The 20,497-nt window shown below is 37.5% G+C and overlaps 2 protein-coding genes across 8 annotated transcripts in view; one reads left to right on the top strand and one right to left on the bottom strand.

Moving 5' to 3' along the window:
- The window catches only part of SLC20A2 (solute carrier family 20 member 2), a 117,996-nt gene extending 117,574 nt beyond the window's left edge, over positions 1–422 (bottom strand). For 3 of the 7 annotated variants that reach the window (XM_077152608.1, XM_077152614.1, XM_077152613.1), the window contains exon 1: positions 241–422. The gene's annotated coding sequence lies outside the window, so the exon portion shown is untranslated. The other 4 variants (XM_077152618.1, XM_077152615.1, XM_077152609.1 and 1 more) reach the window with 2 other exon arrangements.
- Positions 160–20,255, top strand: SMIM19 (small integral membrane protein 19). Its single transcript, XM_077152625.1, has 4 exons — positions 160–409; positions 4,321–4,458; positions 8,280–8,404; positions 11,589–20,255. The coding sequence occupies exons 2-4, from the start codon at positions 4,325–4,327 to the stop codon at positions 11,651–11,653; spliced, it is 324 nt and encodes a 107-aa protein (XP_077008740.1). The 5' UTR covers positions 160–409; positions 4,321–4,324; the 3' UTR covers positions 11,654–20,255.
- The last annotated feature ends 242 nt before the right edge of the window (positions 20,256–20,497 follow it).

Genomic DNA, 20,497 nt, shown 5'->3' on the forward strand with positions numbered 1-20,497 from the left:
GGGGTCTCGGCGTCGGGTTAGCCGGGTGCTCGCGGAGGGCGCCGCGCGCGCGGCCCGAGGCGGGGGTCGAGGCCGGGGGCGGGGCGCGGCGGTGACGCGCCGCAGTGGGGAGGGGAAGGGAGCCGGGCTCCACTCACGCGCCCCGGGGCCGCAGCGGGGCCGTTGCTTCGTCTCTCCGGTTCAAAAACTGAAAGGGGGGGAAGAAAAAAAAAAAAGGAAAAAAAAAAAAAAAAAAAAGACCTGGCTCCTCGTTTCATCCGGAAACCGACGGGCCGGCAGGAAATGACGAAGGCAGAGGTCGTCCGGGTCCGCTCGGTAACCGGTTCCCGCGCTCTCGGCTCCGACGCGCGGGGAAGACAGTGCCCGAACCGGGCAGCGTTGGCCTCGTGCCGCCTCCGGAACGAGCAGCGTGAGTGCAGCCGCCGGCCCCCGCCGGGCCGCGTCACGCCCGGGTCCCGCCCTCCGGCCGCGCGCCGCCCGGCCCCGCCCCGGGCCCGCGGGTGGGGAGAGAGGGTCGCTCCTCCGCGGGCTTTGAGGCGCCCTCCTCGGAGCCTCTCTCCGGCCTTGGAAATAGTGAGGCTCGGAGTTGTCGAAACGCTGAGGAGAAGTTGAAGCAACGACGTCCGCAGTGCAAACAAGGGCGAGACGCCCCGGGGATGGGTGGGTGTCGGCGGGAGTGTTTTAAGATTGAATCACGCTCAGCCGGCGAGCAAGCGGAAACGTCGGAGATCTCCACGCGGCCCTGGAGGCTCCTGCGGGTAGATTGGGAGATTTTCTTTTTTTTTTCTTTTCTTTTTTTTTTTTTTACATTCGCTTGACTTGATTTCTTTTTGGGAGGAGCAGGTCTCAACAAGATACAAGGGTCACGTCCGGAAAGTGGCGCTTTAGTAGTGGAAAGAGATCAAGTTTGGGAGTCGGACTGCGGGACAACCCCGCTTCTCCACTTTCTAGCCTGTGTGTGACTTCGGGCAAGTTACATAACCACCACCCCAGTTTCTTACATAAAATGGAGTTTTAATGTCCACCGGCAGGATTGTTTTGAAAATTAAGTGACTGTAAGGACTGTCCGGCACGTAAGCTCTCAAATGCGAATTGCCTCTCTCCTGTCAGCGTGTACCCTTCTGCTTCAGGAACCCAAACCTTGAGCGTTTCAGAGGGCCACACGTATTTATTTATGCAGTGGTTTTTGTTGAAGGGAACTCTAGGAAGTGTATAAATGATTCGAATCTGAAGTTGTATCAGAAGATAGCAATAAGCTCTAAGTGAGAGGCAGAAGTGATCGCATGCATGGCACGATACTCCGAGGTAGAGCCACAGTTGTTGTGGTTGTATCAGGAACCCCAAACCAGGACACTAACTTTAAAATTTATGATGCTGTCACTTGATCCCTAGAAAAATCTCCTCGTTACCAACTTAAAAGTTAACCTAAAACCAGCTTAAAAGCTGACCTAGTGTGAGCCACCGTGGCTCAGCAGGCAGAGTTCTCAGCTGCCATGCCAGAGAACCGGGTTGGATTCCCGGTACCTACCCGTGCAGGTAAAAAAAAAAACTAAAGTAAACCCAAGCTCTAGTTGCCAGATCTTGGCAACTTTATCTCTATGCCCATGTTTACTTGGGACTTACTTTCTATTCATCCTAATATCTCCTTAGTGAATGAGTTGTAATTCGAGTATGATTTTATTGGAAGAAATATGTGAAAAAGGTCAGTTTTCTCAGATGGATCCTGAATGATGTTCCAAGCACATGACTAGCTATATCAATGAACTTGCTGAAACATTAACTTGACAGGAATGCACCACAGTAATGCTTTTGGGCATTTTGCTGTAGTGGAGGGGGAAGGCTGTGGTATGCAGGTGTGTGTGTACACTTGGTTAGACTATGGTGTGCTGGAAGGGGACAGTCATAGTTCAGGCCACATGTCAGCCACAAGTGTGAACTGTGACTCTGGGATAAGCCGGTCTTTATTCCTGGCAGTCTTATAAATCATGCTCTTAGTCATGTTGGAGAACTGGGCAGGACTGACTACCCTCAGTGCAAGTCTTTTTTAACTGCACCACTAAAATAACACAAGTGTATGTCCCTGAAACTGGAACAGTAGTGTCATTGCATACCAATCATGTTGTATAATGTATGTTATATAACTCATTAAAATTTTACCTTTTGGGTCAGCAGTAATTAGAAATCCTTCTGTGAATATAATTAAAGAGTGGCATTTTGTAGCAGGAGAAAGACAAGTTCTGGATAGAAACATACAGTTACTGATTGGCCCATGAAGAGAATTTTGTGAAACACTGTAGCAAAAACTTAACCTGCCTTACCCTTCAGGCAATAGGAGACAGGCAGGAAACACTTTCATCATTTGTCAGATAAATGGTGCTTGTGAAATGGTCTAGTTAGGTGGCCATTGTTGTATCATTCTTGTCTCTTCCTCAATTTATTAATAACTCCCAATCCTGAAAGCTACCACCCTTGCTGCGTAATTATCCAGGGCCTTCTGCAGTGTCTCATATCGGACATCTAAAGCCATCTCTTTGCCAAACATGACCATTGTTGTGATTTTACCCTTTGGCACTGACTTTGGTTCTGGATCCCATAATACATAAAGATAATTATAGTCCCTGGTCTTCCAAAAGTTTCCATTTCTAAAGTAGGCTGCTGACTTACTATAAATCATGTTACATTCAGAGAAACTTGGACTTCAGTTTTAAGGAGTAAGAATTTAAACTAAATATGCCTCATCCCCTCGTGCCTCCACTCTTAAAAAATAAAATATCCATAGCCGGTCTTTAATATCTAGGAATTAGGTATGGTCTAATGTTTAAATAATGTTTAGATCTTCCATCTATAAAATTTTATAATTTAAGTATGTTCTAATTTTCTTAATCATCCAGGTTAACCATCACTGGACAAATCTTTATATTCATCAGATACCAATAGATGTTTTAAAGAAATTACCTTGACCTCCAACGTAGGGAGTTAAGTTAAACTGCCATTCATGATATTCACTTTATTTTAAATGAGTACACTATGTTTCCCAAACATCTCACAAAGACTTCAGATGTCAAAAACGGGAAAACATGTCACCTGGCTTATGAGTAGATCTCTGGGGAAATATCATTTATTACATACAAAGGAAGCCAGACAAAAGAAAACAGACTCTGCTTTTAATATATAATTAACTTATTGAGCCAAATCTACACTCATGAACCTTTTTTGGAGGCTTATAGAATAAACTTGGGAGATATTTTTGTGGAAGAATTTCTGTAATTCATTGTCATAGGCAGTCTAGAAAAAATTGCAAAACAACTTCTTGGACGTTCCAGATATTCTTTTTCTTGGTATTAGAAAATTACGATCTTGTTCTTAGAAACTTTAGTACAGTTATGCCCTATCATTTGTTCTGTTTTTCTCCTTTTAATAGCATGTCTGTAACAACATTTGTGCACTAGTTTCATGTATAAGATCTTTATACTTAGACTTATCTTGTGTCCACTCTAGAAAGGAACTTTCTCTTTAAGGAAAATTCAGTTAACTCCTCATACACAAATAAGAAATCATTTTTCTTTAACTTATTATTTGGTACATTTGCTATTACCACCCTTACTTTTTATGGGAATGTCCAAAGAGTGCATTTCCTTGAATAGAAGTCACAGCTGTGTAAATAGCAAAAAAAGTAGCTATTTTACCCCATAGCTTCTATCAACCAAATTTAGCCAGCAGGCAAAAGCTAGATAAAGCTCCAAATGTTTTCCAGTCTTGTGGGGAGGCTTGGGGAGGCGTGTGGAGGAGCACTGCTATGGCTATCACATCTTTTCTGGGCTACAGTCACGAGCACAGCACTGTTCCCTTAGCATCATAGCCATTTGTCTGGGTCTGTGTTTTAAAGTATTCTGTTGCTTTCATCTTGGTGATAGTTACAATTTAGAAATTATGCAATGATATTGCAACCTATATCCTTTTAGTACCATTATTTTTTAATCCCTAGTTTTAACCCTTATATGGAAACTGTAATGTTTTAAAATAAAAAAATAAGGGGAAATGGGTTACATGCCTTAATGATCTAGACTAAAGGTCGGCAAACTTTCTTAAAGGGCCAAATTGTGAATATTTTAGGCTTGGAAGTCGTAAAACTGAGAATATTATGTGGATATTTATATGTGAGTATTTATATAATCATTTAAAATGTACCCATTTAAAAAAGTAAACCTTCCTGGCATGTGGACCATATAAAAACAATTTGGCCAGCAGACCATAGCTTGTCACCCCTTCTCTAGACAGTTGTATCAGGAGTCATTAAATCATTTCTCTTCTCCCTTATAGCCCCATGGCTGGAAGTTACGGAGTGATGGGCGATGATGCTTCCATTGATTATACCGTTCACGAAGCCTGGAATGAAGCCACGAATGTTTACTTGATAGTGATCCTTGTTAGCTTTGCTCTCTTCATGTATGCCAAGAGGTAAATTTTGGGGTACCTCAGAGTAAATAAGAAACTGGACATTCAAAAGTTTTGTGGGTTTTTAAAACCTGAATTGAAATGCTTAAAAATATTTAATTAGTATTTTTGTTCCCTTTAGGAAAGCACTATCTACTTTATTCTCCCCTAGAGCATTAGTAAGCACAGTTTGGCTTTTAAAACCCTGTGCTTTAAGAGAACGTTTAGGTGCAGCTCTCTAAGCACTCAACATTCTTAACTCCCAATTCTGTCATTGCTAATATAACTCAATTTTGTCATCCAACCTGGGTTCACCCTCACCCTTGGATGAACACATTTTGGGGGCCCAACTCCCCAAAATGCAGAAATACCATTCCTGTGTCTTTAGCAAGTCTCTGTTCTCATGTTTAAAGCTTGTCCATCTGTTTCTTGCACATAACCATATCATAGCACTTACTAACAATATTGAATTATTTTTACTTGTTTTATTTAAATCTGTTTACTTGTCTGCCATACCATAAAAACTTTCATCACTTGAGATCTTGTCTTTTATGTTTGTGTCACTGGTATACAAAGGTTGTACATACTCAAAAGTATTTCCTGAACCAGTGAATAATTGACCGCCTTAATTACAGATATTGTAGCTCAATGTAGCTTCTGTCTTCCACACTCCCAGGCTCCTTTCTCCTAAGTACTGTAAACACACACACAAGAAAGGGGGCTTTGAAGAGGAAAAGCCATATTGGTTGGACTGAGTTACTTCTACTTACAGCCATATTCTTCTTCTTCTACTAAGGCAAAAAAAGGCATTAAATAGTTCAAAATTTTGGAAATCCAAAAGCAATCTATATTTGGCTTGGCAATAGTTCAGAGTCCTCACTTGCTCTCACAAAAGCCTGCTTCCCCTTCCGGCCAAATGACTCTCCTGAAGCGGCTGTGCCGTTGGCCGCCTGGACTCCAGGGTGAGGGTGGGGGAGAGCAAGAGAAGGCTCCATATCATTACTGATCCACTTGCAAGTAGCACCTTTCCTCTAAAAATAGCCATTTCCTCCTTCCCACTCCACTATTTTAAAAGCAGAGGCACACTGTTCTTTAATTTAAAAAGATATTTCCATTAAGGTCAAGCTCTTGTGTTAAATATGCTCATGCATTATTTTCCAAAATTAAGATCTGTTCATACTCTATTCACTAAACCAGAATTTATCTTTATTTGGGTGACATGAGAGGGAGGAGAAAATAAGATGTTTTCTTGTTTGTGCATTTTTCCATGCAAGATTTGCCTTTTCCTGGGAAGGGGAAGGACAATAGAGGTACACCTTGTTGTGTTGAGTGTATGTGTTCAGCTCACCCTCCGAATTTTTAGTGAAAGAAGGAATGCTTGAGCTAAGGAAGCAACTCACAATGGCAAAAATAAGAAGTAGGTTTGTTGTCATTTTAGTGCAGCTTTTGATTACTGGGATCATGAGAATGTCATCTCTGCCAGTTTGAAACTATTATATACCCAAGAAAAGCCATGTTTTAATCCTGATCCAATCTTTTGGGGCCAGATCTATCGTTTAGGGTGGGAAACTGATCGAATTGTTTCCAGGGAGATGTGACATGCCCAATTGTGGGTGTGGCCTTTTGATTAGATGGAGATGTGACTCTACCCATTCAGGGTGGGTTTTGATTAGTTTACTGGAGTCCTTTAAAAGGGAAAACATTTTGGAGAAACCTCAGATGTAGATGCTTGGAGAACAGTTGCTTCAGAGCTAATAGATGTTTGGAGATGCTTGGAGTGCCAACAGAAAGAGGAGATGCCTAGACACAGGTAGAGCCCAGCAAACATCACCATTTGCCTTCCCTTGAGATGCTAAGCAAGCCAGAACCCAGAGATGTATCCCAGAGATGCTCAGTGAAGGCCCACAGACACTTAGAGAGAAAAGCCCTGGCATCAGAAGATGTAAGCAACAGAACTGGGAATAAGGACAGGGACCAGCAGATGCCAGCCACGTGTCTTCCCATGTGACAGACATTGGCCTTTCTTTAGAGTTAAGATATCTTTCCCTGGATGCCTTACTTTTGACATTATTATGGCCTTAGAACAGTAAACTTGTAGCTTATTAAATTCCCCTTTTAAAAGCTGTTCCGTTTCTGGTATATTACATTCCAGCAGCTATAGCAAACTAATACAGATTTTGGTACCAAGAGTGGGGTGCTGCAATATGCAAGTATCAAACATATTGGAACACCTTTTTAAATGAATAAGGGGAAGATTCTGGAAGAGGGTCTTAATAGAGAAGGCCTAGAATGCTTTGAAGAAACTGTTGGTAGAAATGTGGACTCTAAAGATACCTCTAACAAGGCTTTAGACAGATATGAGAAATGTGTCATTGTAAACTGGAAGGAAGGAGATCTTGTTTTAAAATGGCAGATAATTTGGCCAAATTGAGTACCGCTGTTGGATGGAAATTAGAATTTAAAAGTGGTGAGCTGGAGTACTTAGCTGAAGAAATTTCCAAACTAAATGTGGAAAATGCAGCGTGGCTGCTCCTTGCAACTTATAATAAAATGCAACAAGAAAGAGCTAAGTTGAGAACTGAACTCTTGGGTACAAAGAAAGCAGAAATTGGTGGTCTGGAAAATTTGGGGCTTTCAGAAAGTGAGACCCCAGTGAATAGGGCCCCATGTGAAGATTTAGCCAAACATGGAAGCAGTCAGCCATTACAGGACAAGTGAAGACTGGAGATGGAGATATCCAAAAAGAATTTCTGAAAAATCCTATTTTTGATGGGTGTGATCCCAGTATACTGCATAGAAAACCAACAAGAGTATTGTGGAATCTGTATTAAAAAACCACTGGCAGTCTGGACTAAAAAGGGACATATTGAAGGAAAAATGACTTCAGAGGCAAAACCAGGAAAGCTAAGGTTTGGAGCCAGGAAATCTCAGGCCAGGAGAGTGGACCCACCCATATATGTGGAAAGTGTGAGTTTGCCCCAGAAGCAGAGGGTGGGTCTTCTGCTGTGTTGCTCAGGAAGAGCTTTGCCACCTCAGACTTCAGAAATTGTAGAGCATGTAAATAGGGGATTAGGGGGAACCTGTCTGCAACCCTATTATTCGGAGGGGTTGAGTGTATGCCCCAGAGATGGCAGAGATCTGAGTACTGTTCTGATGTTTGGAGAGGGTGGAACTGAGAAAAAGGTGGTCCCCACAATGAGCCCCAGTGTTGTAACCATCTCCCCACCATTTGGAGAGAACAAGACCACTGCGTAGGCACTTGGAAAGGATGAAGTCTGCTGCTTTCTAAAGCCCCAAGGGTGAATGACTGTCAGACTTTGAAATCCAATGGAGTTGCCTCCATTGAACTGATATCAGGTTTTCAGAACTGATACGGATATTTGGAGATGTTTAGAGTGCCGGTAGAGAGATTAGATGCCTAGACACTGGCAGAGGCCAGCAAACATCACCATATACCTTCCCATGAGATACTAAGCAAGCCAGAACCCAGAGTTGTATCCCAGAGGAGCTAAGTGGAGGCCCACAGATGCTTAGAGAGGAAACTCCTGGCTTCAGAAGCTGGAAGCACTGGAACTGGGAATAAGGTCAAGAACCAGCAGGCACCAACCATGTGCCTTCCCATGTGACAGACATTGGCCTTTCTTTGTAGAAAAGGTATTTTTCCCTGGATGCCTTAGTTTAGATATTTTTATGGCCTTAGAACTGTAAACTTGTAACTTAATAAATCCCCCTTTTAAAAGCTGCTCCATTTCTGGTATATTGCATTCCAGCAGCTTTAGCAAACTAAAACACTGCCCTATAGACATTAAAACAAATCTCTCTTCTCCATTGATTTCCCATTTTAGGAATAAAAGGAAAATTATGAGGATATTCAGTGTGCCACCTACAGCAGAAACTTTGTCAGAGCCCAACTTTTATGACACAATAAGCAAAATTCGTCTGAGACAGCAACTGGAAATGTATTCCATTTGTAAGTATATTCTGTGCTGAACTATAATCATAAGCATGTTTAAAATAGATTTTCTAGAATGGTATCCAGTTATCAAAAGGTTATCAGAAATAGTTGATAGTGAAATTTAGTACCTGTTCAGATGCTTAACAAAGTAGTATCAGTGAAGCAGATTTATCATGAAGTTAATGCTTCAGGACTGTTTGTTTGTATGAGGCCCTTCCAAGGCTCTGAGAAGGGCCCTACCAATGTATTTACATGATCATATTTTTGTAAAATTTACAAGTATTAGATATTCTAACCATAATCAGTTAAGAATGCTGTCTTTTCCTATTTCAGTTTCCCCTTCCTTTGCACTTCCGCATTGGAGTAGCCAAGAACATTTTAGGGATCTGGCTAAGGGGAAGTTGATTTGGAGCTATATTTAGTTTATTTTAAATAGCATATCTTTATGTGGTTTGTGGTTCCTCTTTTAAATAAATTATTTGCAAGCCAAACCAGTATAGGAATGGCTTTCAGGAATATGGCATTATGCCTTTTAGGTGCAAGGCCAGAGGTCATAGCTTGGTATTAATGTCTCCTGTGGCTCAGCACTATGAGTATGTAGGTAGTGAAGAAATAAAGTTTAAAATGTACAAAGCCAGAATGAACTGGATATCTAAACCATAGCTTATTATGCCACCACTTAAAAGAATGAGGTAGTTCCCATATATGTTAAGTGAGAAAAACAAGATACAATGGTATATATACTAGGATGCCACTGCTGTAAAATTGAATTATCTTTTCTACATGTGATATAAATGCAAGCAGAGAGGTAGATGTTGAAAGATTCATATCAGGTTACTAACATTGATTACCTTGGTGGGGATGGTGCAGGATGTAAGGTAAAAAGACTACCTTTTTAAAAGAGAGCTTTCCACAGTGAAAACATTTTTTTCTTAATGTTTTTTATTGTGAAATATAGCAGATATACAAAAAAACAATAAATTTCAAAGCACATTTTAACAAGTAGTTATAGAACAGATTTCAAAGTTTGGTATGGGTTACAGTTTCACAATTTCAGGTTTTTCCTTCTAGCTGCTCCAAGACACTGGAGACTAAAAAGAAATATCAATTAATGATCCAGTAGTCAGACTCATTTGTTAAATCATAACTTCTCTGTTATAACTCCTTCTCCTCTGATCCTTCTCCCAATCTTTAGAGATATTTGGGCTACGCCCATTCTAACTTTTTCATGTTGAAAAGGGGTATTGACAATATAGGATAGGGAAATGGAATTGATTGATGTTCTTTGAAGAGGCTTAAAACATGTTTCTATAATGCAATATTGGTAAAATCTTATGTCTGGCATACACACACATATGCATAAAAAGAAGCAAGAAAGGATTATCTGCAAGATCTTACTGGCATTTATCTGTTTGTGTGTTGGGGTGGGGCGGAGTTTCAAGTGAAAAGTAGGAAGTTGTATTTACATATACATATATATATATGTATATATTTCACACAATACGCAAGTAGAATCTGGAAAAAATTGCTCGTACATTTTTCTCTGAGAACTGGTAACAGTAGTTACCTCGGGAAAGGGAATATTGGTTACTCTGGGAAAGGGAACTTTAGGAAAGTAACATGGAACTAACTGGGTGGGAGGCAGATGCACTTTTCACTGTGTACCCTTTTGTATCTTGTAGTATATGCATATGTTTCTAAGTATTATTAAAAACAAAAAAGGTGCATAGCCAGAAGGTCTGTATGAAAAATTAAGAGTAAAAAATTCAGTTTTCATTAATGCGTATTCAAAATAGAAATTATCATCTACTAATAATATACTCAATAATATAGCATATACAATTATAAGCCCACCATACTATTTTTTCTTTCTTGATGGGTATGCTATAGAATAACATGTATTAGAATTCCTGTGTTTGTACAGTGCATTAGTTTTTTATTCTTATTATAACAGATTGCTAAAACCGTAATGGCTTAAAACAACACAACTTTATTATTTTATGATTTGATAGGTTAGAAGTCTGACAGCGTTCTCATGGGGCTGAAATCAAGGTGTCAGCAGGGGTGTGTTTCTGGAAGCCCTAGGAGAGAATCCATTTCTTTGCCTTTTCCATTTTCTCAGGGGCACCCATATTACTTAGCTTTTGGCCCCATTCCTCCATCATTAAAGCCGTTCTTCCATTTTCACGTCTCCCTCTCTCTCTAAACTCAGCCTGGAAAGATTCTTCAATTTTAGGGACCCATATGATTAGGTTGGGCCCACCCAGGCAATCCAGGATAATCTGCAAAATCCCTTTTGCCAGATAAAGTAACATGCCTGGGTCCTGGGATTAGGATGTAGACCTCTTAGGGGGGCCATTATTTTTATAAAGAGTGAGTATATATATATGAATAGGCTCATTTAATGAATCCTAACATCCTTAACATATTGGATTAGTTTTAATATTTGTGACACTTTGTCCTGTTGACAAAGTCTGGCAATTCAAGAGGAAATAGTAAACAAAATTCTTGTTTCTTAAAGAAAACTCTCAGAGTTGTATAAGCTTTAGATACCACGAAATTTGGATCCTAACTGAGTAGCTTAAACGAGTAGTATATCTTAGCTAGACCAATGTTAAAGAAGAGGTTAAATGCTTTAAAGCTAAACAGTGAGTAGCAATCACAAAGATTTTTGCTCCATATTTTCTCTAGTTTCAGGTGTTAATAGTTTTTCTTCAATAAACGTTTTTAGAAGTACAAAAAATTTAGAATTTTTATCTGTCTTCTCTTCTAGTTTATACTGATAATACTTATGTTCAATAAGTCTCTGAAGTTTTATAAGTTAAGATATGATCAAATTCCTTATAATGTGGAATATAATAAAGCATCTTATTTATTAGGAACTTATCTAAAGGTGGAAATGGGGAGGTTAGAGGGAAGGAAGTTATAAAATGTTAATTTTAATAGCATAATTATTGTTTCCCCTTTATTTTAAAGCTCTGAATAATTCTGATAACTCAAGAATTAATCATCTATTAAATATTTTTAAATGGGTATTGGTAATGTTGAAAAAGAAAGAAATCATAAAGTATAATAAATTTTCCCTAAAGAATTAAAATTGTTTCTTTAGCTTCTTTACTAAGAATCATGACTGTAATTTAATAATATGTAGCTAATTTATTTTTCAATTTTCTTCATCTTATATCTTCTTTTTTAATAGCAAGAAAATATGACTATCAGCAACCACAAAATCAACCTGACTGTGTGCAGCTCTCATTGGAATGAAACTCAGAAAATGAATCATATAAGTAACAGCAGTAATAAGTAATTACTGCCATTCAGTACTGTAGCAAGCTCCTAGTTCTTTCTGTAAAATCATGAACATTTTTTTAACTCTGCATAAAATCATTTTACTTGTGACTCTTCCCCAAAGTTTTTGTTTGTTTTGTTTTTTTTTTAACTGTATCTTCAAGTCATTTGTTACACAAATAAAAATGGCTCAGAAGGCCTGAACGCAACCTGCGTATACCCAGGACAATATGCTATACCAGAGATTAATGATTGCACCTTGTGAACATCTTTGATTTCTTCAGGACACAGTCAGGAATAAAAACACATCTTTCAGAGTGAGAATCCTGGCACTTACTGTACCTTAATTTGAACATTCTTGCATGATTAAAAAAATAAAAATCCAGCCATGGGAATAAGTTCCTCTTCGATTTTAACCTATGATTAATATCAATATCAATAGTAGACCAATTTATGTTCTTACTGCTGTTATACTCTTTAATTGAATTAACTGTCCTGGCTTCTTCAATATTTACATGGAAAATATTTGTATATCCATTTATATGAGTATGCATCATGAAGTCTTTTGTACTTCATAAAGAATACCCATCTGCTAATTTTAGAAGCTTCCTGTGACTGGAAACACCCCTACCCACCCTACCCCCAACCCCCATTCCTAGGAGTTTGTTTATTTGCCCAGTTTCATTCCCACTAGTTGGGCCGTCTTTAGGCCATATTGGGACCACACTATTGAATAAGTGGGCACCTCTATTTTCATGTTGTAATCCTGCTTTTCAGCCATATTACTTTCTCTGTTTACTATTACTATCTGGTTACTTATGCTTTTTAACTATATTAAACTTCCCTGAAGATCCCCTTGTCTTGCACCATTTGTACTATACAATGGAATATTTTTACATAATTTTTCATATTTAAAGGCTAGTTGGAAGTGGTGGTGTAGAAGTTCAATTGCTGATATAACTTGAAGCATCAGTTTTTGAATATCAAAGCTATTTATTTTAAGAATCAAAGTTGGTAATCATTGCGAGTATTATTTCCTTTTCCCTTTATAATTGTGAAATAAAGAATATAAAATTTTAATGAAAATTAAGGTTTATAACTACTAAATCATTCAGGGGAACTGCATTTACTTTTTAAAATTTAACTATATAATTCAAATATATGTTACAGGGTGAATTGTTGGCCAAATGGAATAATTCTTTCTTAACTAACTCATGAGTTTTAATGCATTACCTATACATAGAATTAAAAATTGGCTAAAAGATTAAGCAGTTATAATTATAGGGTACGGGGTGATAGAATGGCAAAGGAACAATCTTTTCCAGCTTTGCTTTGCTCTTAGGATATTTCTATGAACAGAGAATTTAATCAGGAGTGGGAGGAGTGGTTTACTTGTCACTGGTTTACTGATGTAGCATAATCTGGACAAATTACATAAACTTATTTTCTTAGGTCATTTGTAAAAATAATGTACATAAAGAAATGTAATTTACATGATGGAATTAATTGTTTTATTTGCATTCAATAGAAGAGACAGTCATAACTAAAAACAGGTAGATTGTTTGGTGAGCATCAAACCTTGGCAAGTGTGAGAGGGCACATTCCTCCTCAGTTTTCTCTGAAGCTAACTGATGAGAATCACATGCACCCCACTGGCAGGAACAACAGCATGTCTGGCTTTGAAGTTTCTTCACTGCTTCAACAGCTGAGCTGGGTGAGGGGTAGAAACCCTGCAGCCACACTTCAAAGTGACCGCAGCTGATTGGCCTGCTTCTGCCCCTGCATCCACCAAGGATTCAGTGGAGATGTTTTCTTTGGAAGAAACATGGAATGAGTAATAAACTGGTAATTAATGCTTGTGTTCCCCTTTTCCTTGTTTGTTTGTTTTTAACGCATAGGCCATTCAGTTGTCAGCACTGGTCAGCTTCTTAGTGCACAGTTTGAGTGTGTTAAATAATTGGTGGTTTAGCTGATGCCAACCATATAAGAAGTTAGCCTCCAAGGGCCATGGATGTTAGCTATTGGCCTCACACTGTGTCAGGTTGAGTTATTTATAAGATTCATCAGAAAATAAAATACAAAGTTAATGGTAAAATTGCCTTAAATTCAGAAATATATGAAAATATTGACAGAAATAAAAGGTGAAATAGCAGTAATAAAAATAATTTCATATTGCAAAATGCTTGAAAGAATAAATTTTACCGAGAAAATGTAATTAAAGAGAGAATTAGAACCAAATTATTCATTCATTCAACAAACAGTTAAGGAGTATATACTCTGTGCTATAGGATAGTCTAATCTAATAGCAGAATTGAGATCCTTTTCTATAGGATAGTCTAATCTAATAGCAGAATTGGAATGGGAATAGGTGCCAGAAAACTGAATGGAAATAAAAAGGGCACATGGTTTACCTCCAACCTGTGTTTAAATTAGTGAGCACCATAGAATAGGGAATGGAATTTGGTCCTAATCTCTTTCCATTTAACTCACTATCAAAGTAAAAGCAAAACTTACACAAAACTATAAAGCAAGAAAGATATCCTACCTGTCCTTGTTAGGCCCCCATTTATCCTTTCTACAAGCCTGAATAGGAGTGACAGGTTTTAGGTGAGGACTTAAGAGGAGGGATGAGGAAATAAGCTGAGAATTACAGTAGTAAACCCTATAAACACTTGTAGCACATATGGGAACTCAGCAGCAGGTCATCTTCTTTTTCCTATCCTTGTGTTCCATCAAATTAACTGCCCACTAGAACAAAAAACACTTTTCAGAGAAAGAGCAGAATCTACAATCTCTATCACCACGATATCCAATATACAATTAAAAACTATTGGACAGGGCGGGCCATGATAGCTCAGTAGACAGAGTTCTCACCTGCTATGCCAAAGACCAAGGTTCGATTCCTGGTGCCTGCCCATGCAAAAAAAACAAAACAAAACAAAACACAAAAACTATTGGACAATGTGATCCAAAGTCAAGAGGAAAAGCAGTCAATATAAACTGACACAAAGATGACCCACATACTGATTTAGCATTAAAGCAGCTATTATAAATAGGTTTAGATAAATGAAATAATTTCAAGTAAATTATAATTGAAAGGATTTGTCAGTAGCAGATCTGATGTACAAGAAATACTAAAGGAAGTTCTTTGCTAGAAAGAGGGTATACCAGATGGAAACTCAGATCTAAGGAAAATAAAGGCATATGTATGAACAGATGGGGAGAAACACTAATAAAGTAGATGAGGGCTAAATGAAACTGAAATTTCTTTTCCAATGTTAAAACACTTCTATGAGTGTGAAGTCAAAAATAGAAAGTTATGGAACAAATATTAGTAAATCAATTTTTTAATACACTAGATTCTATTTTTGGTGCTGCCCCAGTCATGGGCAATATTGGTAAACAGGCATATGTCTTGGGCAAACTTAGGCTTCCTTCTGTCCTTAATTCCACAGTATCCAATATCCTCCTGTTCTCTATCAAAATCAACTTCTAAGAAAGAACCTAAAACTCACTTCAGTTGCACAAAAACATAAATAACTGATAACATATAAAGTGTTCCTCCTCACAGGATGATTGGTATGTATGTTAACAAAGAGCCTTCTGTTGCTAAAATAGAAAATTTTCAGAAATTAAAGAGCAGTGGCAATTTTTAGGGGATATAGAAGGCTTTATGACCTTTGAAATTCTATCATGTAAGCAATTAACTAAACTATACCTATTCATTTGGCTACCACTTCCAATTCTGGCCTTCTTCATCATTTTCCTTTAAAGGTTAGCTATTGGAATGTGAACTCCTCTCCATCAAAAGTATTAAATGCACTGGAATTCCCTCCCCCAAAAAATGATTCTGCAGTTTTGTATCAGTTTAAAACAGGGCACAGGTCAACTCTACTATATTGTCTCCTCTCTGTGACGCAGGAAGATAATAGTGCAGGTGAATGCTTTTACAAGTTAATTTCTCCATTGTTATATTCAGATATAGCAAATTATCACATTAGTCCAAATGCTACAACACCACAGTTTGAACTTGTTGTCATCTTCCACAATGTATAACCCTTAGCAAAGTCTAGCATGCCACTACTTCTTGTATATCGGTAGAACATATCAATAAAATATAGTTTATCGGAAACCAAATGCAACTGAGGAAATATGTCAACAGTCCAGACACAGGAAGGGAAACCAGTCCCATTAATTGCAGATGAAATTTATGCACCCTTTTTGGGTTGTCAAGGCTTTTATCAGCCAATGTTTTGGGGAAAGGAGTTGTTCTCATTCTTCCTTAAGACTTTTAATCATCAGAGTTAGCTTTCTCTTCTCATCTTCAAGAACTTCGATGTTTTTTCTCAAAGACTTAGAGATTTGATCTAAAGAATGCCAGTCGCAAGGACAGATTTTCATTTATCTATAAATTGTAAATGAATAAGAATAGTTGGAAACTTAATTACTCAACATTTGCTTATTTAGTTGCACTGTAACTTTACTCAAGGTTGTGAATGGTTTGGGCTCTTTCTTAGATGCCTTATTTAATGGCTTGTAGCCCATTACAAAGGTGAAATAGAATTAATAATAATTCTTAATTATGCTAACTTAATACTTCTAAAATATAACCCTTTTTTTGAAAAAGAAAAAAGGATACTGGAAAATCTAGTATGCTGCAAAAGGATTATAAATTTTTAGAAACTCTAGTCCTTAATTATAGCTCTGGAGAAATTTGTGCTCAGTGTATTAATACTCACTAATATAGACACTTACTGTTGTGCTAACTAACAGCTTTGACTGAAGCTTGACGTTTGCTTTTTCAAGCTGTTTGAGAGTAAATTTAGCTAGAAGCAATTCTGAATCAAGGAAAGTCACTTTGTGCCCCAAAGAATCTCTTTCCTTTTGAACTTTGTAATCTGTCATTATTGGCCATTCAGAAGGATTTAGTTCATTCTTTTCCTAAGAAGTCAAAAAAAATTTTGAATTCAGTTTAGTTTATATTAAGTCACATTAATATAATCAAAGGGTACTCTAAATATCTGTATATGGTAGGACAATTTTGAAAGCACCAAAATACATAGAAAATGACTAGGCAAGAGTCATTTATAGATAAGTAAATAAATAAAACATAGAATTGTAATCCTGAGTTTCAGCCTTTTTGGGTCTTACCATACTGTTTGAATTTCAGCATATCATTAGGCCTCAGTTTGTTCATCCATTAAATGGAAATAAGACTGCCTTCACCCCAAAGATGTTCGGATACTAAATGAGATCACCATTTGAGCCCTTAACAGACAATGTAACAATCCATGGTGATGTTGTTGTTCTACACTCTTTTAATATATTATCAATTTATAAACTTGAGAGTTTGAAAGAGCAAAATTAGATTGTATGGAGTCTCAAATCCCTCCAGGCCACTAAAATAGGTATTCTTTAGTTTTCTCTGTAGTCCCAGGAAAAGCAGCTAGCTAATGAAAATGTTTAAAGTACATGAATCAAAGCATCTGGACAAAATTGTCATAGGTGAATACGGTATCACTCACTTTGACTACATTTCAGTCTTCTGTATCATCCTTTAGGTAATATCCCTATTTTTTTTTTTTTGAGATGGCAAAAGGAACACAGAGAAATTAAGGGAGATGCCCAGGGTTAAAAACCAGAATTAAGTTATCTCTTGAGATCCTTTCCACTCTATGCTAATATGATTCTCATAATAGAAACAGAATTGTTTGGAGGTTCAAGCATGTTTCCAGTAGGAAATAATACAGATATTATTACTAGGGAATAATGTAATATCTAATTTTTCAGGTAACAATGCAATCTTATTCAAATCCCTTTGAAATAAAAGAAAAGGCCAGTGAATGGCAGCAAATAATTTCTCCTTATAAAATTTTAAAAGCATCACTTCCAAACACTCTAATATAAAGGATTCTTTTTTCCTTTGTATTCATCTGATTACCCCATAGTTTATAAATCACATGTCTGTTTTGTACACTTTGTACCAGACAAGTTTAGGCATGCAAAGTTTGTATTGACTTCACAAAAGCCACTTAACATATTTAGTTGTCATTTAAGTTATGACTTTGAAAACAAAAGAAGACAAACCCTTTTACAGTAATAGGCAAGTTCCATCAATTGCGGCACAAACAAAATTCACAATAATTTCAGTTCATATTGAAGTTGTTATTCTTTCATTGGTACTTTGCCATAACATTCTCTGATATATTTTTTTGAATAGCCTCAATAATTAAGTATGACAGGAAGGTTTCAGTACCTGTTCTCCTTTGGGTCCTTTCCATAAGTCATGTAAACTGCAGACAGAAGAATTTGACTTAGCTATATTCAAGGCACTAGGACTTTCAACTGATGGTTGCACGAAGTCTATCTTTTCCTCCAAAGCATCATCCTTACACATTACGGCATAGATCAGGGAAAGAAAGACAAGAGACACAGCTTTAGGAGCACACAGAGAACTTGAGGTTTGCTGATTTGTTTTATCTACTATTTCTTTCGACTGTACTCTCAGTTCCATGACTTGAGCGTTACACAGTGAGCACTGAGATGAGTAGGTATGTTCTGCAGGAATATATTGGCACGATGGAGGGGGTAACAGCTGTGGCAGAGACCTGGGTTTAAATCCTAGCTCTTTTTTTCTTACTAGAAGTGCTCTTTTCCCTGGGGAAAGTTGACTTTGGGAGCCTTAAGTCCTCATGTGTAAAATGGAGATAATAAAACTTCCACCTCAGAGAGCTATTTTCCATATTAAATTAAATAGCCATGCCATGCTATTACATGCTAGGACACCCAGGTTTGATTCCTGGTCCATGCACTTCCCAGAAAACAAACAAACAAGCAAACAAAAATTCAACAAATGGTGCTGCAATAACGGGATACTCACATGGAACAGTAATGACATGTGACCCCCACCATACAGCATACAAAATAATTAAATAGATAAATAAATAGCCAATGTTAACTGCTTGGCATGGCGTCTGAGAGATTATATTTTCCAAAAAGTTATTATTGTTGCTATACCCACTTTGAGATGTCTATATAATTTATGCAAAAAATAAGGTGAAATATTACTAGCACAAATCAGCAAAAAGCCCATTATTAGAAGTGAAATATTGGTATTAATAATTGTTTAAGTGAAATTTCTTACTTTCAATAACCTATAGTAATAGAACTATACAGATAAATTATGATAAACCTGCTCTAATGAGCAAATAGTAATCACTAAGAATTACCATAGCGAGATATACTGGAAAGAGGTGTTTGGCAGTTCTGCTCTATTTTGATTCTAACTTTATCCCTTGAGCAAAATTTTACCTTTGATTTTCTCATCTGTTAACACCTTGCAGTGTTGTAGTATGGAGAATATATTAAACTACATATGTATGTATTTCCACATTCTATGTAGACTAGTGATAATCCAATATTATAATAAAATTTTATTGCAAGTAGGGTTTTTAAGTTAAGTGCTAAAAGTTATTCTGAATATGGAGACATTCTCTTTGCAAGATTGTCTGCACTATTGCCTACCTAATCCTTTTGCCATTATATAATTAGAAGTTAACCTCAAAGAGTGATGATTTGGATGTACATGGAGTGACTTCCTGGGTGAGTGGTAAAGTTCTATTTCTTGACCTGGATAGTAATTACAAGGATGTCTGTCTTATAATTACTCATTAAGCTATGTATATGTTTTGTGTAGTTTTCAGTATCTGTGTTTTATTTTAGAATAAAAAAATTTAAATACAAAAAATTTTTAATACAACTCAATTACTGTATGACTGCCATGAAGGTGAAATCAGAAAGGACAAATTGACTGAAGTTTTATTATATTTTTAAAGCACATAAAATATAACTAATATACAAATAAATGGGTGCTTCTGATTCCTACCTTCTTATTGGGTCCTTCCACCAATGCACTAAATTGCTACCTAAAATTTCCATTTGCATGTGGAAAATTTTGGATGCCAACAGCTGTAAATATAAAGTAGAACTAATATCATTTCAGATAGTAATAAAGTTCACACACACGATATGTACAAAATCAATGTTAATTCAAAAAAAGTGATCAAATTGCAATAAGGCCCAGTGATTTCAGTGGTGGTAAGCATAGCAGTGCCCACATAAAGAATAAAAAGCGTGACAGTTAAAAAGAGCACAGTGGATGACAAATTAAAAGTGAGTCCACTTTTGGGTGGCTTTTATAAGAGCTGAAAGACGCCTTAGTTATAATAAGTATTTATTGAATACATTAATGTTATCTCTAGTGGAAAATGTAAACATTGCAAGTATTTTCTTACCACTGAAGGAAATATATGAATTGGTATTTGACTCATAAGAAAAAGGAACCCATTCAAACCTTCTCTTGGTGAAGGAATACAGAGCTGTCTTATGAAAATCAAGGTTTCATGAAGGGTCAGAATCAGGAACTAGAAATCTGTCAAGAACCAAGGAAGGCTCAAGTCTCCTTCCCCACTCCCCTCATGGGCTCTTAGCGCTGCTTCTCCCTGCAGGACAGCTCTCTTCTATCTGCACACAACCCCTCTCTTCTCGATCTTCAGCACACATGTCAACGAATGGCTGCCTGGTGCTACTTGACTTCTCAGGGCCCACATCTGATGCTAATGACCCAGTCTGTCTATGTCCAAGTTCTAAATTCTCAGGAGAGAGAGTCTCATTCACTCAGCTTGAGCCAACTGTGCACTGATGGTCCAAGTGACTATGAGCAAAGAGACCTTGGAAATGGGGGGTTTTCCACAAAGGCTCCGTAGGGGTAACAGGAGATGACTTATTAGAATTCAACATAGACAATGAGATGGCCACTGA

The sequence above is a fragment of the Tamandua tetradactyla genome, chromosome 3 (assembly GCF_023851605.1).
Source record: "Tamandua tetradactyla isolate mTamTet1 chromosome 3, mTamTet1.pri, whole genome shotgun sequence".
Lineage (NCBI taxonomy): Eukaryota > Metazoa > Chordata > Mammalia > Pilosa > Myrmecophagidae > Tamandua > Tamandua tetradactyla.

What these genes read in the sequence shown, in the direction of transcription:
- SMIM19 (XM_077152625.1), top strand. Translation starts at nt 4,325, where the DNA reads ATGGCTGGAAGTTACGGAGTGATGGGCGATGATGCTTCCATTGATTAT. An exon ending in CTCTTCATGTATGCCAAGAG is followed by an intron (nt 4,459 to 8,279) that starts GTAAATTTTGGG and finishes TTCCCATTTTAG; the next exon opens with GAATAAAAGGAAAATTATGA. An exon ending in ACTGGAAATGTATTCCATTT is followed by an intron (nt 8,405 to 11,588) that starts GTAAGTATATTC and finishes CTTTTTTAATAG; the next exon opens with CAAGAAAATATGACTATCAG.